Here is a 20,848-nt window from a genome sequence, read left to right on the forward strand (position 1 = left end):
TGTATAGTAGAAATCCTTAGGTTAGTAAACTAAATCCAAGTTCTTTTTTTAGCCTACTTTCCCAAAAAATATCCACCCTTAACCTAAGCCAAATTATATCCCTTAAAGTCCTCAAAGTGTGTAAATAATTTTAACTTGACTATTTGTATAAAATTGTTTCAAATTTATAGCAAGGTACATTCATGTGAAGACTGGAGTGGGAAAATGTCGTGACCATCCCTACTAGCTTTAGGACATACATACGTGTATCATAGAAAAGAGTATGGTTGAGAATATATCGTACTTTCACCTAATCGGACCCGCTTGAAGGTAATGTGGTAAGTTAGTTGCTGCTCTGCTGTAAATATGATGAATGATGTCCTAAGCACAATTTCGATAAAGGTATGTTTTCCTAAAAAAAATGCAAAAAATAAAATATGATTTCGGGACTTGAGGACAAGCAACAATTTAAGTTTGGGGTTGTGATGACAGGTCATCTTACGTTATTTTTATCATGTTTTTCTGTCATTTTCATTAGGTTTTAGCATAAAAAAGGAAGAGTATTAGAACGATTGTCTATGATTTCGGGACTTTTGTAATGTTTTCTATATTTGAGTCTGTAATTCTAGTTTTCCCGAAACATAGCAATTTTAGGGGGTTTTTAAAGTAATTCACAAAGAAATCATACAAATCGGAAAATCAAGAACATCAGAAGATTTGTGAAGACTTTTGGAAGACCAATATTGAAGATTCAAGAGGTCTCAGGAGACTTTACAGTGGAAGGAATTCTATTCACAGGTTCCGAGGCAAGTTATTTGAAGAGGAACACCTAAAACAACGGAAAATCGGAGAAACTGGGCCCGGACAGTTGTGCCATGCGCCGAGGGCATCCTGGCAGCAAGCCATGCGCCAAGGGCATGGTTTTTGCTAAACTCACTTGCAGCTAGGCCAAGTGCCATGCCTCCCAAGCATCCAAAATGCACGGGGCACAAGTGTCTTTTTTTGCTTTTTGTGGGTAAAACCCGCGTTTTTAGCCCAAACCTAATTAGATACTCTCACTATAAATATCAGCCTTCCTTATTCAGATTTTCTCGTTCAGATTTGAAGCAATACAAGATGAGGCAATTCTAGAGCTTCGGAGGAGTTTCTATCTTCTTGATTTTCTAGGGTATGTTTTTATCTTTAGTAATTTGTTTTTAGTTACCATGTGTAACTAATTCTTTTTAGGTTAGAGTTCTAAGATGAACCTCTAATTATTTTTGTTGGATATTTATTTAATTTAATGTTGTTTATATTTTATTTATTTTTTGTTCGCTATTTTGTTTTATTTGGAATTTAGTTTATTTCTGTAGTTGCGCAAGATTAGATACTTAGGTTGTGACATGGCCTAATATTGATATTAACATCCTGATGCTTATATATTGATATTTATATCTTGCTATTAATATCTATATGTCTAGGAAGTAATTAGTTATAGCTTGCGAAAGATACCAAAAGCGAGTTCACCCTAGTAGTAAGTACTTAGGAGGTGACATTACTAATATGGAGTAAATTTGATGAACCTAGGAGGTAACTAGTTAATAATTAAGGAGACACGTGTCTGCTTGAAGGAAATAAGTTGTAGCCTAGTAGAACCATTCTCTTAAACCCTTGGTAAGGTAGACGCTGATAGGGTTGCCGATTTGTAGAACTACTAAGAGCGAGAGAGTGTGTGCTATTAGTGTTCTAGGATTCATATATGGAAAGACCTACATGAACATTGGCCTTCATTGTCGTTGGAAATCTTGAAAAGCCAATATAAAGTCTATGCTTTCAATTACCTTTGAGGTGGTAAGACCCCACACGTAAGGATCACCGTGTGACCAGTAGGTGCAACCAAACATTGGAGGGATAGACCTAGTCAATTGAGATAGTATAGACACCACACGTAAGGATCACCGTGTAATCAGCAGGTGCAGGTTGACAACTGATTAGGTTAGTAGCATCCCAACAGCCTCATCACTTGTATAATCTACCTAAGATAAATAAACGCGACATTACAATTATTTAATATCCAACAATATAAATAGGGGGGATTTGAAGAATCATAATCGCTGGTTACTTTTCTGCAACCAAAAATAGGTAACTTGCTCTGTTGCAAACAGATAAAAATTGCAAATCTCTAACCCTTTAACTCTTTTACTTTAGGCTTAATTGCACTTTTGGACCCTTATCTTTCCAAAAGTTGCGGTTATGGACCACTAACTAATTTAAATACAAAACAGCCCCCTATGTTTTGATTCTTTGGCAGTTTTAGACCCCCAAGGCAAAAAAAAAAAAAAAAGACACGTGGCACCTCACTTAGGGTGCCACGTCAGCGTTGACCGAGTCAACAATGGACTGGGGGTCCAAAACTGCCAAAGAATCAAAACATAGGGGTCTGTTTTGTATTTAAATTAGTTAGGGGTCCATAACCGTAACTTTTGGAAAGATAGGGGTCCAAAAGTGCAATTAAGCCTTTACTTTATTGTCAACTTAAAATAAGTAACGCGAATTGTTTGAAACGACAATCCATGTGGATACGATACTGTACTTATCACTTTATTACTTGGTAAACAATTTGGTACACTTGCCTAATCCGCACATCAAAGGCCCCTTTGTTATTTTTAACTACATTAATTATTTTTTTACCAACATACACTTATTTATTTTACACATTTTTCTTCAATCAAAAATAAATACTATGTTGGAAATATATACCAAGTCTCGCTCTTAAAGGATATAATTATAAAAACAAGCAGTAATTACAAATAATTTAATACTACAATTAACTTTTTAAATTCCTATAATTTTGTCTATAAGGTCCTCTATTTAAGGACATAGGTAGTAGTTGCTATAGGATATGTATGAAATCGTACAAGTATCTATTTTATCTTTTGTATTGAAGTGATCTCTTGAGTTGAAGGGATTTTTATTGAATAACGACTTTGTACTTAAAGATCGAATAGATACTTAACTAATTCAGAGTTGAGTGCTTGATATTCAACAATGGAACCATATGATTGTCTTGAACTCTTCATGTATCATTCATTCAGTTGATTGCTCGGTAAGACAAGTGAATTTTGGCGTTAATTGTAGCTGACTCTAAATATGATCATCATGTCTAGACAATGGCTTTTGACCTTCAATAGAGATGATGATTTTTGTTGACGCTCTATTGACCGAAAAGCTCCTTCTTTCTTGATCAATTTGTCATGTGTTTGATGACCACTTGTCATTTCCTCTTAAGTTGTTGCTCGTCTTCTAAACGACTAAAATTTATATTGAGACAAAAGTATTAACTTTATTATATACTAGACTTTCCACTCGTGCTGCCGCACGGGTCATATACAATGTAAAATAGTAGACAAAGCAAAATGATAACGTACATTTGGAACTTATTATTAAAACGTCTTAGCTTTAAATACAACAATAATTTAAGTTTAGAGTATCTACATATTAGTGGAATTTTTTTTAAACACAACATTCGAAATACTATCAATGCAAATACCGTCTTCATCATGACAATTTAAAGTCTTCATTCTCTCTTGTTTGTATATCTTAGGAGATAGCTTAATTCAAAGTGCTAATCAAACATGTATTCACAGATAACAAAAACGTTACGATCCACTTGACCTCCAACTATCAACATCACAAATGCATCATCACTTGACCTATTTGTCAAAAAAAGAAAAAATCACTTGACCCATCATATAAAAAAGCTACCGAAAATTAAAAACTGATAAAAAGGATTATGAATACCACTGAAAGAAATACCATAAATCAAAGATCCATGTTGTGTGAGTGCATGTTAATTCTAAATCTATCTTTGAAAATAATGTTGATTTTAGAAAACTGGAAAACTTGACTTTAGTTAAATTAGTCATTGAAAAACAACAGTACTCATTATAGAGACAAAATAACAGACAAAATAATCATAAAATAGTACCAAATGCAATGTTTATAGAGAATAAGAGAAAGGGACAATAAACCTTTATCTTATTGTCATCGTTGCAAGCGACCGACCACAGTGAACACAACAACAGTTCATAAGCAGAAGGCTTTTCATTGGTTCCAAATCGAAACATCAAGATAAAGCATTTGAATTTTCAATATAGGCCCCAAGTCTTCAAAACTGCAACATGGCAGTTCAAACAACATTAAAATTCAAACTCTATCACATATAAGACTTTTACAACTTGTCAAAATAGCCTGCAAATGAAGTAAGGAAATCAAATTGTTTTAAATTTATAAGCATGTTAAGCAATTAAAGGTAAAACAAAGATTCATATTAGTTTAGTGATGGGTTGAATCATATTCTTCAACCGGAAAAATGTAAAACAAATAACCAATAAGAAGCATATTAGTGGACTAAATCCTAACCTAACCTATACAGAAGCCAAAGGAAATAATAGCACACAAATTAAAGAAACGAAAAATGAAGGAGATGCCATTTCAGAGACTCCCAAAGCCAGGAAGAGTTCGTGAGAAACAATGAGAGAGAGAGAGAGAGAGAGAGAGAGAGAGAGAGAGAGTTGAAGATGAATGTGGGAAATGGCATAGAAGACATTGAAAAATGAGAGAGTTAACATATTAACCTTGGAAATGAAAAAGGTGTGACTACCAAACTTCCTTGAGCAGAGTAATGTCAACGGCTGAAAGATGATTAGGATAAGCACTTAGATGAATATGTAAAGTCTACTACTTTGTAGCCAAATTTTTTTAGGGTTAACTTATTAGCATTAATTGTTGCTAATTTGGCTCCAAATCTTTAGGGTTAAGTTGTTGCAACCTAATAAGATTAAGGAGTAAGGGATTTTTGGGTTAATAGTGTTTTTTACCCCTGTAATATACTAGATCGTCTACCCGTGCTGCCGCACGGGTCATATATAGTTTAAAAGACAACTCAGAGAGATATAAAATACCCACAAATTATTTGTCAAAGCAATACAATTGATTCAATGTGAGTTTGTGATAAATGGAGTTCACTGTCAAATAAGTCTTAAGCACTTGGTAATATTAAGCATTCGCAGTCATATTCAAGCATATCATAATGCACTTCCAATGTCATGAAATAGACTTCCAATACATATATTGACTAATGTGTCTGTATTGATAATGACATCAAAATCTTCTCACTTAATTCCCAATTCACGTGCAAACATTAAACATATCAACAGTTTGAAACATCACACACAAATTGAATTCGCCTGTACAAATACAGGAACAACCAAAAGAATCCTTCACAGTAGCATTATACTATATCTAATTCATAAGAATCTCAGGTCAGTGTTTACCTCTCTTCGATCAAAAGTACTATGACTCCGTTCTAAACGAACCATGTGAAGGCACGCTCATCATAATAATTTTGCATTCCAAGCAATTATTAATAACCTATAGCATAAGTACAAACAAAAACACAAATTCGTGTGCTGATACAAAATTCTGCATAGTTATGTAGAATTGCAAGAGCAGTCATGTTCTTTGATTTTTTTTACCTATTCCTTCATTCTGATCACTCATCCAAAAGTTTTGATATGTACTTGGAACTATGGTTTGAAGTGAATCATCATAATTAGAGATCAACAATTCAGGTGGGATATCAATATCTGCATAACTATCATTAGGTTCATATATTTTTCCATCTCCAACTTTCAGTATTCATTTGGAAAACTGTTCAAACTCCGGATCATTGGAACTCTGACCATTCTGTTGCAGCCACATGTTCTTTTTGAGTCTCACCACCTGACAGTGATCTCATATGCATGAAGAATTAATTGTGGCATGAATTATATCAGAACGGCTTCCTCTGGGTATAACTGGTAGTATTTATCGAAAATCACCACCGAAAACAATTACTTTCCCTCCAAATATTTTTGATGAAGACTTAGATCCGGTCATTATGTCTTTGAGTGTTCTATCCAATGCTTCAAAATAAAACTTGTGAGCCATTGGAGCTTCGTCCCAAATTATCAACTTGGTTAATTTCAAAAGTGCTGCACGATCACTTCCTTTGAAAACTGTTAATAGTTGCCATAAACATTAGTCAATAATACAATGGCAACAAATTTTGAAAACCAAACAAACCAAAACTGATAATAATAATAATAAATAAAACTGACCTTGTGCATCCTTGATCATTGCTTGAGTTAGGATAATGACAATAGCACCATAGTTTTTGTTTTGGTTGTAGTAATTTAGGAACTTAGATCCATAGCTTTCCCAAAAAGTGAAGTTAATCATATTGCCACTATGTTGACAGTTTTGAAAATCAAGTTAAAAATCTTGAACATATATCAATTCAATAAAACATGCATCAATTCATGACAAATGATGGGATCCATAAAGCATATATCAACTTGCAAAATACAACTTAAAATCATAGACAAAGTCTTACTTCACTAAAACGAACATCAATTTAAAAATCAATTTAAGACATATCAATTGATATTGATATACTAATTAAAGTAAATAATAATGGATAGAGTCTTACAACAATGGATACATTCATATATGAGAGTCTTAGTTCAGAGTAATCAATATCAGTAATGGTGTATTGCAATACCAATATGCTCACAAAGTAGAAACTAAAATAAAACATGACTTGTATCTATAGCATTATGATACATGCAGAGCAATACTTTTCATTTAAAAACTTGGATACATTCATATATGAGTCTTGGTTCAAATTTGTATCTAACTTCATAAAACTAAAATATATATCAAGTTGAAAATCACTTTCAGAAGTGAGAGAAATGAGAGTTGAAGATGAATGTGGGAAATGGCATAGAAGACATTGAAAAATGAGAGAGTTAACATATTAACCTTGGAAATGAAAAAGGTGTGACTACCAAACTTCCTTGAGCAGAGTAATGTCAACGGCTGAAAGATGATTAGGATAAGCACTTAGATGAATATGTAAAGTCTACTACTTTGTAGCCAAATTTTTTTAGGGTTAACTTATTAGCATTAATTGCTACTAATTTGGCTCCAAATCTTTAGGGTTAAGTTGTTGCAACCTAATAAGATTAAGGAGTAAGGGATTTTTGGGTTAATAGTGTTTTTTACCCCTATAATATATGTCATTTCCGGTTTTCACCCCTATAAAATTTTTGATTTGATTTGCACCCTCGTAAATTTTTTATTTTCCAGAAAACACCCTTAATAGGCCATTCAAAAACCAAAATTTCTTAAAAAAAACTTCTGAAAATGGCCTATTAGGGGTGTTTTCCGGAAAATAAAATTTTTACGAGGGTGCAAATCAAACCGAAAATTTTATAGGGACGAAAACCGGAAATGACATATATTACAGAGGTTAAAAACACTATTAACCCTATATTTTTCTATTTTATTCTCGATACTAACCTTCACCCTTGAGCACACATTTAGTAGAGCAACTGTTCCTTTATTATTAGTATTATTATTGTTAAAATTAAAATTGAAGTAAAATAATATCACAAAAATGAGGGTTTGAATTGTGATCTAATAAAAATTATCAAATAAAAATTCTCAAGTATATACTTGGATTAGGTTAGTGCGTTAGTTAACAAAACAATAATATTGTGAAGTGTGTGATATTGTTTAAAATAAAAGAGATAGGGAAAGAGAAAATCACACACAAGAAGTTTTCCTGGTTCCCCCAATGTGGGTTAGTCCAGTCCCCACAATACCGTGAGATTTTCCAATATTTAGTTGAGTATTAACTATATCTCAACTATGTCTTTTATCTTAGATCACTTCCTTGATCTATACAATTTATTTCTTTTCACCCCTTGGGATTTACACTAGTTTCACTCACTAGCTTTTTACAAACAACAATCACCAAAACACTTTTAGTGATTCTTTTCAATATCTTTTCTTTTGATTTACAATGTTTTTGTCTTTGTAAAGAACTCAAGGAAAAAAGAGTTGCTGTTGGATTTTTGCTATTGCACACAATGAAAAAGCCTTTGAAGTATTCTTGATGCTTTGAAAATCAAGTATGATTATATTTGCTTAATAACTCAATGCCTTTCCTCTTGATGCTTTGTAATAAACACACACTCCTGAGGGTAAAATGGGGAGAGGAAAGTTTGCAAACTCATCAAAGTGAAAAGCTCTTGTGAAAAATTTCTTGGCAGATTGTTCTCGAAATTCTGAGAACGTTCTCAAAAATCTGCTTGGACAACTTGCAATAAAGTGTGACATCATGAATAGTACGATGCAGATTTCTTGTTTGCTAGTTGGCAACCAAGATTGCTTTTGTTTGTGCAGTCATACTTACACGCCTTGGAGAGAAAGAAAGCAAGTACAAGTGATTCTATTTTATCTATTCCTTTTAGCTTGATGGGTTGCCCATCTCTTATTGGCTCTTGTACTTCATTCTTGATGTGTTGTCTAATGCTCATGGGTTCCTTTTTGTTTTCCTCCATATTTATTTATTTTCATTCTTATAAGTTACATTATACTCCCTCCGATCCTATTTATAAGAGACAGTTGACTTTTTAGATAAATTGAATAATGTATGTATCTAGTCAAGAACCTAAACCAAATACATAAATTATTCAATGTATCTAAAAAGTAAATTGTCTCTTGTAAATAGGACCGGAGGTAGTAATAAATATGTTCCTTTTGTAGCATAGAACTCTTGATCCTTTTGTTCTATATTTCCACAAAGATCCTTGACACATTAATTCTTCTTAAATGCCAAGATCTTCTAATTTGTCTTTGCTTGAGCTGACTTTGGCGTGGCATATCAAGATAGTGGTGATGAGCTTTGTTCTGAGAATATTCTTGAAAAACATTTGCTTGCTTTGTAACCTATCTTTTTCTTGGTTACATTTTGTAACCTATCTTTAAAATCACTCAAAAACACATGTTAAATAACAAATAATCTCAAAATTCATTTAATATAATGGCTTAATGATGTGTTTCATCTATGAAATTAGGCTTCATTTAAAAATTTGTCCATGTAATCGCTAATCCTGGCAAATTACCCTTCCATTGTTTAATCATTTAAAAATTCGTCCCTCTCCCCACTTAATTACTACCACGTCTCTAATTAGCTGATGTGGCACATCTGATTTCACATACAAACGTGAAAGGACGAAAATGCCCTTGATTTCATCTTCCTTCTCCCTATTCTTTCTCGTGTTCTTCTTCATGTTATTCATCATCATCAGCAACAAGACCAAGAACAAAAACAACAACAAGAACAACAACCCATAACCAAACCAGACCAAACTTCCGATCGCGAGCCGTCCATGCCGCCGCCGTATCTGCTCTGATCCTCTTCCGGTCATGATTTCGCATCCAGTCACCACCGTCCCTCCGCCGGTAACAACCTCTTTTTCCCTCTCCCACGAGTTTCCGGTTTCTGAAATTGGAATCACAATAGTCACTCTTTTTCACTTGATCCTTACCTTCATGCTTCTGTTTGTTCTTCTTCCTCTTTCTTGTCTCCATTCCGTGAATAAACACCCATTTGATTTTGATTTCTGTTTTCATGTCCACACCCATTTGATTTTCCATAAAAAGGAGAAAGAAGAATCACTTTGTCATATACCCTATCCTTTTTGTTTGTTTCTTACTTGAATTACTGGAACAAAATAATAACATTAGCAATTTCTGGGTATTTTTTTTGTTGTTTTGAAAATATTCCAAATTAAAAAAAAAAAAAAAACTAATTTGAGAAATTAAATATATACAGGAGATAGTGAAATTAAATACCCATAAATGGATTGGAGAAAATAGTATGTAGGTGCAGTGTTTAGCTCTCGTGGAAAATGAAATTTTGATGTTAAATTTGTGAAATGTAATTGAAATTGAAAAGAGTATAAGGTGAAGTTATATTTGTGAGTGAAGAGATGGAATTTGAGGGCATATTGGTAATTTCTTAGTTGCCTGAAAGTTAGAGGGGTATTTTTGTTAGTTGCTGAGAAGTCAGTGGTATTTTTGTCAGTTCGCATCAATTTTTGCCGAGTCAAACAGTCATTTGACTAATTAACAGCGCCACGTCAGCTAATTAGGGACGTGGCAGTGATTAAGGGGGGAGAGAAACGAATTTTTAAATGATTAAACAATGCAAGGGTAAATTGTCAAGATTAGCGATTAGAGGGATGAAACACATCATTAAACCTAATATAATTTAATTGTTTTATTATCATTAAAATAATTTAAAAAGGGATTTTTAGAATTTATCTCAACAAAAATATAATACAAAGTTATTGTTCTTTGAATCTATTTGATTCTAGAAAATGGTGCCAAAACTTTGATAAGACGTAAGTTTGTGATTTCTATTGCTTAATAAAAGTATCAATCCCACGAGGACAAGATTTGATTACTGATTCCTTCTTCGAAATCAATTAGCTAAAAAAATAGTTTTTTTTTTGGGTTGAAATCGGTAGAGATTTAACAATAATATAAAAAACAATTTAGGATTGTGTTTTTCTTACAATAGAAATTACAAAATGCATGACCCATATTGATTTAAATCAACTAAAGAGTGAGTGTTATGAGAATGTTGAAAAAAGAGTGTTACTACCACTACTTTTGATATGAAAATCAAAGTTCCAAAGGTGAGGTAAACTAATGCAACCTAGTGGTGTCTCCCAAAACATTGTGAGTATTTTAAGATGAAAAGGGTTAGTGCAAGTATAAATTTGCCAATTTATAGTATAAAAAGATATTGATCCCACATGGATTGGGAGCTATAGCTCTCTATAGCTTTCTAGCAGAAAACTTGTTTGTAAGAAAATAAAATAAATCATTTGTCACAACAGTAAAAATAAAAGTTAAAGGTTTGGAAAACAGTTGAAAAGACTTCGAAATTCTCAAAGTAAAAAATGTGGTTTAAACTAAGCTAAGTTATGACATAGCTTTACTACGATCTACAGAGCTATAACTTTCTATGACTTCCTGACAACCTGGTGGTTGCTGGGAGTGTGCACTCAGCCTTTGTATTAAGCCCGTGAAGACTACTAGTCGGAGTTCAATCACACAAACTTAATGCACAACGTTTCTAGGTTAGGATCTCAACACTTTCCACCGGAGTTTTATTATGCTGAGCCTTTGACCTATGACAAGAGTCCTAGTTAGATCTTGGGGCGTAAAGCCTCACCCAAGATCTAGTACTCGTGCAAAGTAGTCTCTCTTGTTCCGTTCACCTTTTGTATGCATAGGGACTAAGTCATATCAAACAAACATGTTCCATTCCCATACCCTGTCGGTCTCAAGGAACTATAGCATTAGAAATAAAAGAGATAAAGTTTTAATTCTAAAGATTTTGAGTAAATTAGTTTGTTTGAAAGACACGAAGCTATACCTTTATAAATCGTAAGAAAAGAGTAGTATAACCTCACCATGTCTAAACCACAAAAAGGAGTTTAGATCATGGTGAGTTGAACCTCAGAGATGAAGATGAAATAAAACATAAATGAAAACATGAAAAACTAAAATAATAGATTTAAGACTAAATTATACCGGGGGTCCTTTAAGTTTGAGATTTGTAACAAATTGGTCCTTTAAGTTATTTTGGTCGCATATAAGTCCTTTAAGTTTGTAAACATTTTTGATTTAGTCCTTCTACCACATCATCGTTTTTGTAATGTTTGGTTAACAAAAGGACTAAATTGAAAACGTTTACAAACTGAAAGGACTTATGTGTGACTAAAATAACTTAAAGGTTCAATCTGTTACAAACCTTAAACTTAAAGGACTTTTGTGTGACCAAAATAACTTAAAGGACCAATCTGTTACAAACCTCAAACTTAAAGGACTCCTAGTGTAATTTAGCCTAGATTTAATAGAGCTGGTACAAGATTACAATCTTTGAAGCAGAGTGGTGAGCTAAAAGCATCACCAAGTAATCCAACCCTAATTGTCTAAAAACTAACACTCATGCTCATCTATGGAGAAGATGAGATGGAGTGAGAACTATAAAGCTGCTAACCTAGCTAAAAATTTGCCTATCCAATTCACTAATAAATTTTAAGACCCCTTGACACCAACACGTGGTTGTCCTTTTATATTACAAGGTCAACCACTAAAAGTTGTACCCTTTGGTCATTTTCCTATGAGATGTCCTTATCTTATCCTGCCTACTCCAGACAAATTTTGCATTATTCCTCGTACTCAAATCATTGGCGCCAACCCACAATCCTTACCTGTTAACCAATGGCCAGAAGTGGTCTCATGGATTTGTACTAGTGTACGACCCATCAAGCGATCCAGGGTGCTGCATCTTTCGATATCTTCAGTGAAGCAATCTTAATCCACGATGTAGCTTCCCAAATCTTTAAAGCCTTTTCTAATTATGTACCTTCAAACATCCACAACAAGCATTACTATTTTAAAATGATTAATTAACACTAAAAACTATAAAATCCTAAATAAACATTGATTAGATATTTTAGACAATGCATTCACTCAATATCTTGCTCATTATGAAAAATAAGTGCAACATGATAACCAATTATTTTCTCGGTTATCACCCACGACTCATTTAGGGTGTTTCATAAGTGTACTTTGAACCAACTATTCATCTTATTTTCATGATGGAATCATTGAGAAATCCTATTAATCTCAATTACCCTAAAACACCTCAAAGAAAACAAGACTATTTTCACTCTTTGCATCCTTTGTTTTATCTTATAGGTCCGACAACAAATTTATCCTTTTGATCCATCACTCGGTGTATAAGATTATGAATGATAGTGTTATGGTTATCCATTCCTATATAGTGATATACTTCCCCTTTCCGTCCCTCGTTGATATCATATGTTTGAATAAATTATAATTATATGATTATCTTGTCTTATTATGCTCATTATTTGTCATCTTAATTAGCTAAGATCAAATAATCATATCTATGATTAATAGATAAAATAATAATATAAAATTAGAATTTTTAAAAAAATCATAGCAACAAGAAAGAATTAGGAGTTATGAAAAGTCTATCACTGTGACTTCTTTCCACAATTTGAGAATAAAAGGTGTCACCTCACAGAAGCTCACTATAGACAAAATAAAGTAATATAAAAGCACAAGAAAGAAGATAATAAAGCTTCCTTTGATTAAAATTCAATAAATGGAAAAAACAAGAACAAAATCTCTCAAAAGTTTAGAGAATATGAAATTATGTTACAAAACTAAAGCTAATTGAAGTTGCTCCTAGTGTTAGGTTTGTGTTTTGATGATGTTTACTAGCTAGATTCTTTTGATGATGTTTGATAAGTATTAGTTAAATGCCTAGAATATTAAAGCATCTAGTAATTCTTATCTAATTGTGTCATATGTGTCTTGAATATCAAGTTTATCTTTGTGTGGGAAAACCTTAATTTTTGTGTGTCAAAACCACTTTTCTACGCATTGATTCGATTCAAATATGGTTGAATCGTATCATTTCTTTTCTCTGTCCCTACCTTTTTGTTGACCATTTGAATTTGATTCGATTCATGATTCTATGAATTGTATCATGTATGAATCGAATCAAAATTGCTTGATTCGTATCATTTGTTTTCTTTAGTCTTGTGTTTTGCCTTGTTTAATCATATCATTGTTCTTTGGTTCATATCAATCTTCATCTAGGTCGTCTTGATTTGATTCAAATATTTTCTAAATCATATCAACCTTCATTGTTTCAGATTTGCCAATTTACACATGTTTGAATCGAATTACACTTTATCTGATTTGAATCATAAAATTGCTTTTGCCTAAAATATTGCACTTACCACTCATTCCTGTAGTTATACCCATACCATTTTCAAACTATTGAATCAATTGCGAGTAACATTCTAGAGTCTCCAAACTTCTCTCTCCACTTGTTCTTCAGATTAAACATTTTTTTCTAAGATTTTTTGTGGATTTTGAGTCATAGACTGCCATGGTGCTATAGGGATTGTATATTGATTTCATTCAAGGAACTTGGTTGGGAATCAAGGGTTCAAAGGTAAAAAGAGTGATTTATTTCCACTTCCAAGGTGAATTGTGGGGGTCTTTCTAATCTTCTCAAGTTCAAAGGGATCCAAGCTCCGGACATTGCAAAGAAGAGTTCAAGGTGAAAGAATTCTAAAGATTGCACGAGAGTTTAAGTTTCGAAGACTGAGAGAATCTATAATTTCAAGGGTTACTTGAAGATTGACGGTGTTGTGGTTGCTTATAATTGAAGATTTGGATTAACATATTATAATAGGATATACAACAAAATAGGTTACTACCTCTAGTAGGGACAAGTATATGATGATGGACCTTCACATCCACTTTCTCCCTATGGGCGCTAGATGTCAAGGTCTCCTTGCCTAGTCGGCGATCTATGTGAGTTTGGATTGTCAAACATATTTACACGACAAAAAACAATGAAAAACTTATTCATACATTCCATCAATCACTTGGAGTGAAAAATATAAAACATTGATTGATTGTGCTATTTCAACTTTTAAACTACCTCATTGAAGTCAAACCTAGCCTAAACAACATTCTCATTGCAAATAGACAATCATTGGATCATTTACTACCAAAAAAATTCAACATTTACATAAACCATAAATACTAACTTTTATCAATTTTAACAAAAACAAAAAAACTCAATGCAAAAAGATCAGACACTTACTTGTAGTTGAAGTTGATTTGCTTGAGTATGGATGGAGAAATGTTTTTATTTTGTGTTTTGAAGGAATGAGTTAAATGCAGTTGTTGTTCCCGAATAAACCAGAGTGCAACACTTAGCGAGCGGTAATTAATTGTCATTGTGACAAACGACAATTAACTATCGTTTTAGGGTGTTAAAAAACAAATTTTGAAGTTAAGAAAACAATTTCCAAAGAAAAATAGTATACCTCTGTTCAGGTTCATGCTTCGTAAGTCTAAATAGAGGAATACTGTCAATACTCACTTTTAAACACTCTTCTTAACATTCACTCTTTTATGTAAGAAATTAATGTATCTTCCACCATTTTGAGTGAGTTCTATTTCTAAAGTGTAGACTCTTACTCCCTCCGTCCCTGAATAAGTGACCTATTTGTAAAAAAAAATTATCCCAAAATACTCGACCTTCTCAAATTTTAAAGCAAAATTTGATAATTTTACTCCTTATAATTGCTTGTATGGTCTCCATGTAAAAAAGTGTGTCAGTTACTACTCCATTGAGTGCCAAGCATGCTTAAGTTACTACTTCACGTAGCTAATCAAATAATTAAGCATTGTCTAGCATGGAAAATTGGCCAATAACGTGAACTGCAAAACGGTTGAGGAAATAGACAGTCACACAACATAATTAAAAGCGAAGATTTAAAAATAATAATAAGGGCAATTCAGTAAAAATATCACTTTTTTTCTTTCATCTTTACACTCTTCTTAATCTGTGTGAAATGGTCAAGTAGTCACTTATTCAGGAACGGAGGGAGTAATAATTTAAACCAATAAAAAAAATGAAATTTAAAAAATATGTTCGAAAAAAAATGTTCATAACATTACTCTTTTAAATAAGCCATCCGAACCGAATGAACCCTAACCAAAAGATAATAATACTCCATCCGTCCCAAATTGTATGTCACTTTAGAAAAAATATTTGTTCCAAATTGTATGTCACTTTAGAATACCAATGAAACATTAATGTTACTTTTTCTATTATATCATTAACTATTTATTACCATTTCTTTTTTCAATTCTTCATTTATCTTTCCCATATCATTTATTAAGGATAATTTTGTAAAACAACTCATAATATCTCTTTCCCACGCAATATTAATTACATTTTTTAATATATATGAAATGCTCAAAACATTATACAATTTGGTACGGAGGGATTAATATAAATTTGTCTCATAAATTTCATTTAGTGTTTTGAATTTTTGATATTGTGTCATAAATATTTTGAAGTACTCCCTCCGTTTTAAAATATAAGTAAAATTTACTTTTTAGGTTTATTCATTTAATGATGTATGTGGTTCATAATATGAACCACATATATCATTAAATAAATGAACATAAAAAGTGAATTTTACTTATATTCTGAAACGGATGAAGAAAGGACACAATAAAGCACTTGAGGCCCCACGTGATTAGCATCCCTAAGGTGGGAGGACATGCGTGTCTCAAACGGCTTGTATTCTATTATTAAATTATTAATTAACCATAATGAAAAGTGTACTTCTCTCGTGCATTCTCATTATTGGGGTACCCCACTTTAGGGGACAAAATTTATCAATGTGGCATTCTTGTCCTGTCCCTTTTGGGTCACAGTCCCATTTGTTTGCCCCTCTTCAATTCCCACAAGAGAAGCGCAAAAGCCATGCAATTGCACCCTATCGTTACTTTCACATTATATAAATATTTGCATATTTTTTCTTACAATACTGTACATCCTCTGATCACTAATATAAGCAAAAATTTGATTTTTAAATTTATTTATTAAATGACGTATGTAGTCTTTATTATAAACTACATACGTCATTTAATAAATAAATCTAAAAATCAAACTTTTACTTATATTAGTGATCGAATGGTGTACGAAACAGTACAAATGAAAGAATTTAATGAACCCCCACCAGACCTAGTAATTGTTTGACTCTCTATCTCTAGTCTGAATTCTTCATGATGACGAGTGACTGCTGCTGAGGTTGAAGTCTTCAAAAAACGAAATCATTAAAAAGCAGACTGATCAATAGGTTTGAAAATCTCTTGGTTTTTTCTGAAAAAGTTGCCTTGAACCACGGCATTCGCCTCCTCACCCCATGACCATTAGGTCATAGCCTACCTAACTCTGACTACTCACCTTTATTATTATTTTCGACCAACAATATGAAACTTCATTTTACATTCTCCCTCAAGTCGTTATCACAAACAAAAAATGCATACAATCTTGGTTTTATTAACATTTTTTTTTTTTGAGGAATGGTTATTAACATAAATGAAGGGTGTGTTATAAACACTTTTTTTATCTAACATACACAAAATATTTAGTACTATGATTTATTATTATATGTTAATTTTCATCAATTTCTAATACAATATTTATATATGTTTTCTTGCCAAATTTTTTAATTGCTTTGCATTAATGTTAAACATTAAATTATCATAGTTAATAGATAAATTTAATTTTTTTAAAAAAATTACTACCTTATATTTACCTGAAAAATAACAATTGAGTTTGATATACGCCAGTGCAGATTATTTGTAGGGAAGTGGAGGCCTACTATAATTGGTGCAATTGTCTGTTGTTATGTCCACATTCTATCTAACACATTTTTGATGTAACATGATCACATTTTTTTTTTCTAATCAATTAATATTTTTAGGGTTAATTAAGTAAATGATCCTTATAAATGTTCAGAATTTTGTTTTTAGTCCCTATAAAATAAAATCATACTTTTTAGTCCTATAAAATTTTCCATCAACATTTTTAGTCCCTAAAAAATTTTCCATCAACATTTTTAGTCCCTAAAATGCTTAAGAAAAATATCACAGGGACTAAAATGTGTGATTTTAATTTCTAGGGACCAAAAACAAAACTGTGAATATTTATAGGGACTAAAAACTTATTTAACACATATTGTTATTTGTTTCACAAGACTTGGTAGTATTTGTCAAAAAGAACACCAAAATTCTGACTTTGATTAGTATGCATGTTGTACTATGTAATCATAAATTTCATTGAAGTAGATTGTACGTTCTCCTTGATCTTTAGAACGTGTTTGTCGTCTTAAAAAATGAGAAATTAATGGAGGAGAGATTATCACAAAAAATAGTATCATTTCAGTTGTCTTCTTTTGAATATATATCTTCACAAGTCTAAAATTTTCTTGCATCAATCCAAAGAAATTAAAGGAATAATATCCAAAGAAATTTAAACTAGAAAAAACAAAAATCCAATTGATCAGCCTCTCATAAAATTCCCTATATACAAAACTAAATCAATTTCCAATAACTCACTATATAATCAATTCCAATGCTGGTTTTTGAGGTGGAATCATCACTGGTTAATTTTGTTATTGTTATTACCATTGATTGTGGCACTAGTATTAGTGACAGATGAAGTGGCTGTAGAATTTGTTGCAACACGTTCACAAGAAGGGCACATAGTTAAAGTAGTTGCTGGTAATTGCATGTTGAATGGATTTGAAGTTTTTAAAGCTCTTAATTCTTGAAGTTCCTTGTGTAGCCTCCTATTTTCTTCTGTTAGTGTTTCACAGCATCTCTTTAAGTATTCACAATCCACTTCTGTTTGCTTCAACTTAGTCCTTCATCAAAACATAAATAAATTCATATGATTAAATTATATTTTCATATCCAAAGTTTAAATAATAAAATTGTATCCACTGCATTTGACTATAATTTTTTTAATTTAATATGATTTATCAAAATTAGCAAAGTGTATATATGTACCTTGCTCTTCTGTTTTGGAACCAGACTTCTACTTGGCGAGGGCGAAGATTGAGTTGTTTTGCAAGAGCCAGTTTTTGTTTCTACACCACAATTGTCATAAAATTTTCATCTTATTACAAAATTAGTACAAAATAATGTAAAATTAAATAAAAAAAATTGTGTTAAAATCATTCATTTAAACATATACAACAATAACATTACATATAATATTTTCTTTTGAAAGGAACATTACATATATAGATTTATTATTGATATCGACATGTTAGGTATGTGTGGTATGAATCTGGAAGTATTTTTTATATATTTAATAATACTATTTATAATATGACTCTTATAATAACACTAATTTGTATTCACATGAGAGAAAAAAAAAAACACATACAGGGTTAAGAGTGTGATGTTCTTTGAAACTTTCTTCAAGAAAAGCAGATTGATCCTTAGAGAGCCTAAGTTTCTTCCTTGTGTTACGAACACCACAGTTATCATCTTCATCACTAACTCTTGATGAATTCCTTTGATCATAGCCTTCACCATCAGAAAATTCTCTCTTGTTCCCTCCTGAACCACTCAAACTCCTACCACCACTTCCTCCTCGACTGTACATGCATAGATCCATCTGAAAAGAAGATGCTGCACTATTCGGGGACGATGAAAGCGCAATCTCATCATCCGCCATAACAACCACCGTCGCCGGTGGAACCACGTTCACATCCAATCCCCTTGAACAACCTCCAAACTCGGTTGATAATAGATTACCTATTGCAAAAACAATATAACTAGTTAAATTTTATAAGAGAAAAAACAAGAGTAAAAGGTAAAATATTTGTAACTTTTTAGGAAGTGGGTCGTTACCGTTTTGAGAAGGATTATTCCATGGGAATGAGAGTTGAGGAAGAAGATCAAGTTGATGCAATACATGATTAGGATTTTCAGTTCTATTACTGTTGTTGTTGATGTTGATGTCTCTTTGAGTCTTTTCTTCTTCTTGTTGTTGATGAAGTTGATCTCTTGGTGTAGTATTAATGATTGGACAAATTGATAAAGTGGTGTTGAAGCCTAAGCCAAGTTCTTTGGAAGTTTGATGAGGATGCTTTTCCATTAACCCAATTAGAGGCTTTGAAGAGTCTCCTAAGCTTAAACCTAGCTCCATGATTTCTTTCTCTACTTCTGCTGCATAGGGAAGAAGAAACACACAAAGTGGAGAGAGAAAAGGAATGAGGAATGTAAGTGGGGAAAGGGAATTCTAGCTTGGACTAATAAATGAAGATGAAAAGGTTGAAAGAGAAGAGTCTTTATAATCATAGAAATGAGAGGGTCCAACGTGATCATAGCAAGACCAAAATGGTCACTTTCTTTAATTAAAATAATATTTAAAAAATGTGTGGTGGCTATTTTCTTTTGTTATTTGCTCTCAAGACTTTTGATGTATGATGTGTACTTATAAATTAAAATATAATATCTGTAAAAATTAAACTAAATCAAATCTACTTTTTCTGTTTCATACTTTCATATCCTAACCATTTAAATTTAGGGTTAAATAAGTCTTTAGTCCTATAAATATTCACAGTTTTATTTTTAGTTCCTACAAACTAAAATCATACTTTTTAGTTCCTGTGACATTTTTCTTAAGTATTTTAGGGACTAAAAATGTTGATGAAAAAATTTTATAGGGACTAAAAATGCTGTTGGGAAATTTTTTAGGGACTAAAAATGTTGATGGAAAATTTTATAGGGATTAAAAAATGTGATTTTATTTTATAGGGACTAAAAACAAAATTTTAAATATTTATAGGGACCATTTACTTAATTAACTCTTAAATATATACTCCGTCCGATCATATATATAAGAAAAGATTCTCTTATTAGATACATTGAATAATTAATGTATCTCGTTTACAATGAAGAGTAGATACATTAATTATTAAATGTATCTAAAAAAAAGAATTTTTTTCTTATATATAGGACCGGAGGGAGTAATACTCTTATATCTAGTAATTTTAAGTATTAAAAAATATTTCTTTGATCTTATAAAATACAAGCAAATGGAAATTAATTTTATTTTATTTAATGTTATCATTTTTAAAGTATTCATAATTAATTTTGATTTCATTTTTTAAAAAAAATATTGATTTGTTTCTGCGGTTTCATCTTTTATCTAATTTAGCTATAAGCTAAAAAATTATGTTGCAACAATCAAGAATAATAGTTAAAAAACTGTTTTTCAATGAAATCAATATTACTTATATTTTAAAAATAAAGAATAGAAATAAATATTAATTTTGACAAAAAAAAGAAATAAATATTAATCATTTAGCATATGAAAAAATATATACACGGTCATAAATTATATGATTTGGATACAACAATGATATGATATGCGTACATCTCATATCACATCATTCTCTTTATCTAGTATCATCATGGTCGATTTAAGGGAGCTGCCACTAGAATAAGAACTTTAGCGCCCAAAAAAAATTAGGCTTCATATTAG

At 31.8% G+C, this 20,848-nt stretch overlaps 1 protein-coding gene and 1 long non-coding RNA gene across 2 annotated transcripts; both read right to left on the minus strand.

The window, feature by feature from the left end:
• Window positions 1–5,064: 5,064 nt before the first annotated feature.
• LOC120578216 (uncharacterized) lies at window positions 5,065–6,754 on the minus strand. The gene is made up of 2 exons (XR_005644153.1): window positions 6,120–6,754; window positions 5,065–6,017 (listed from the first exon to the last, which is right to left on the minus strand). It is a non-coding gene; the product is annotated as an uncharacterized lncRNA (long non-coding RNA).
• Window positions 6,755–17,704: 10,950 nt separating this feature from the next.
• LOC11440706 (homeobox-leucine zipper protein HOX11) lies at window positions 17,705–19,637 on the minus strand. The gene is made up of 4 exons (XM_003595757.4): window positions 19,210–19,637; window positions 18,740–19,113; window positions 18,358–18,437; window positions 17,705–18,212 (listed from the first exon to the last, which is right to left on the minus strand). The coding sequence occupies exons 1-4, from the start codon at window positions 19,505–19,507 to the stop codon at window positions 17,945–17,947; spliced, it is 1,020 nt and encodes a 339-aa protein (XP_003595805.1). The 5' UTR covers window positions 19,508–19,637; the 3' UTR covers window positions 17,705–17,944.
• Window positions 19,638–20,848: the final 1,211 nt, after the last annotated feature.

The sequence above is a fragment of the Medicago truncatula genome, chromosome 2 (assembly GCF_003473485.1).
Source record: "Medicago truncatula cultivar Jemalong A17 chromosome 2, MtrunA17r5.0-ANR, whole genome shotgun sequence".
Taxonomy (NCBI): Eukaryota; Viridiplantae; Streptophyta; class Magnoliopsida; order Fabales; family Fabaceae; genus Medicago; species Medicago truncatula.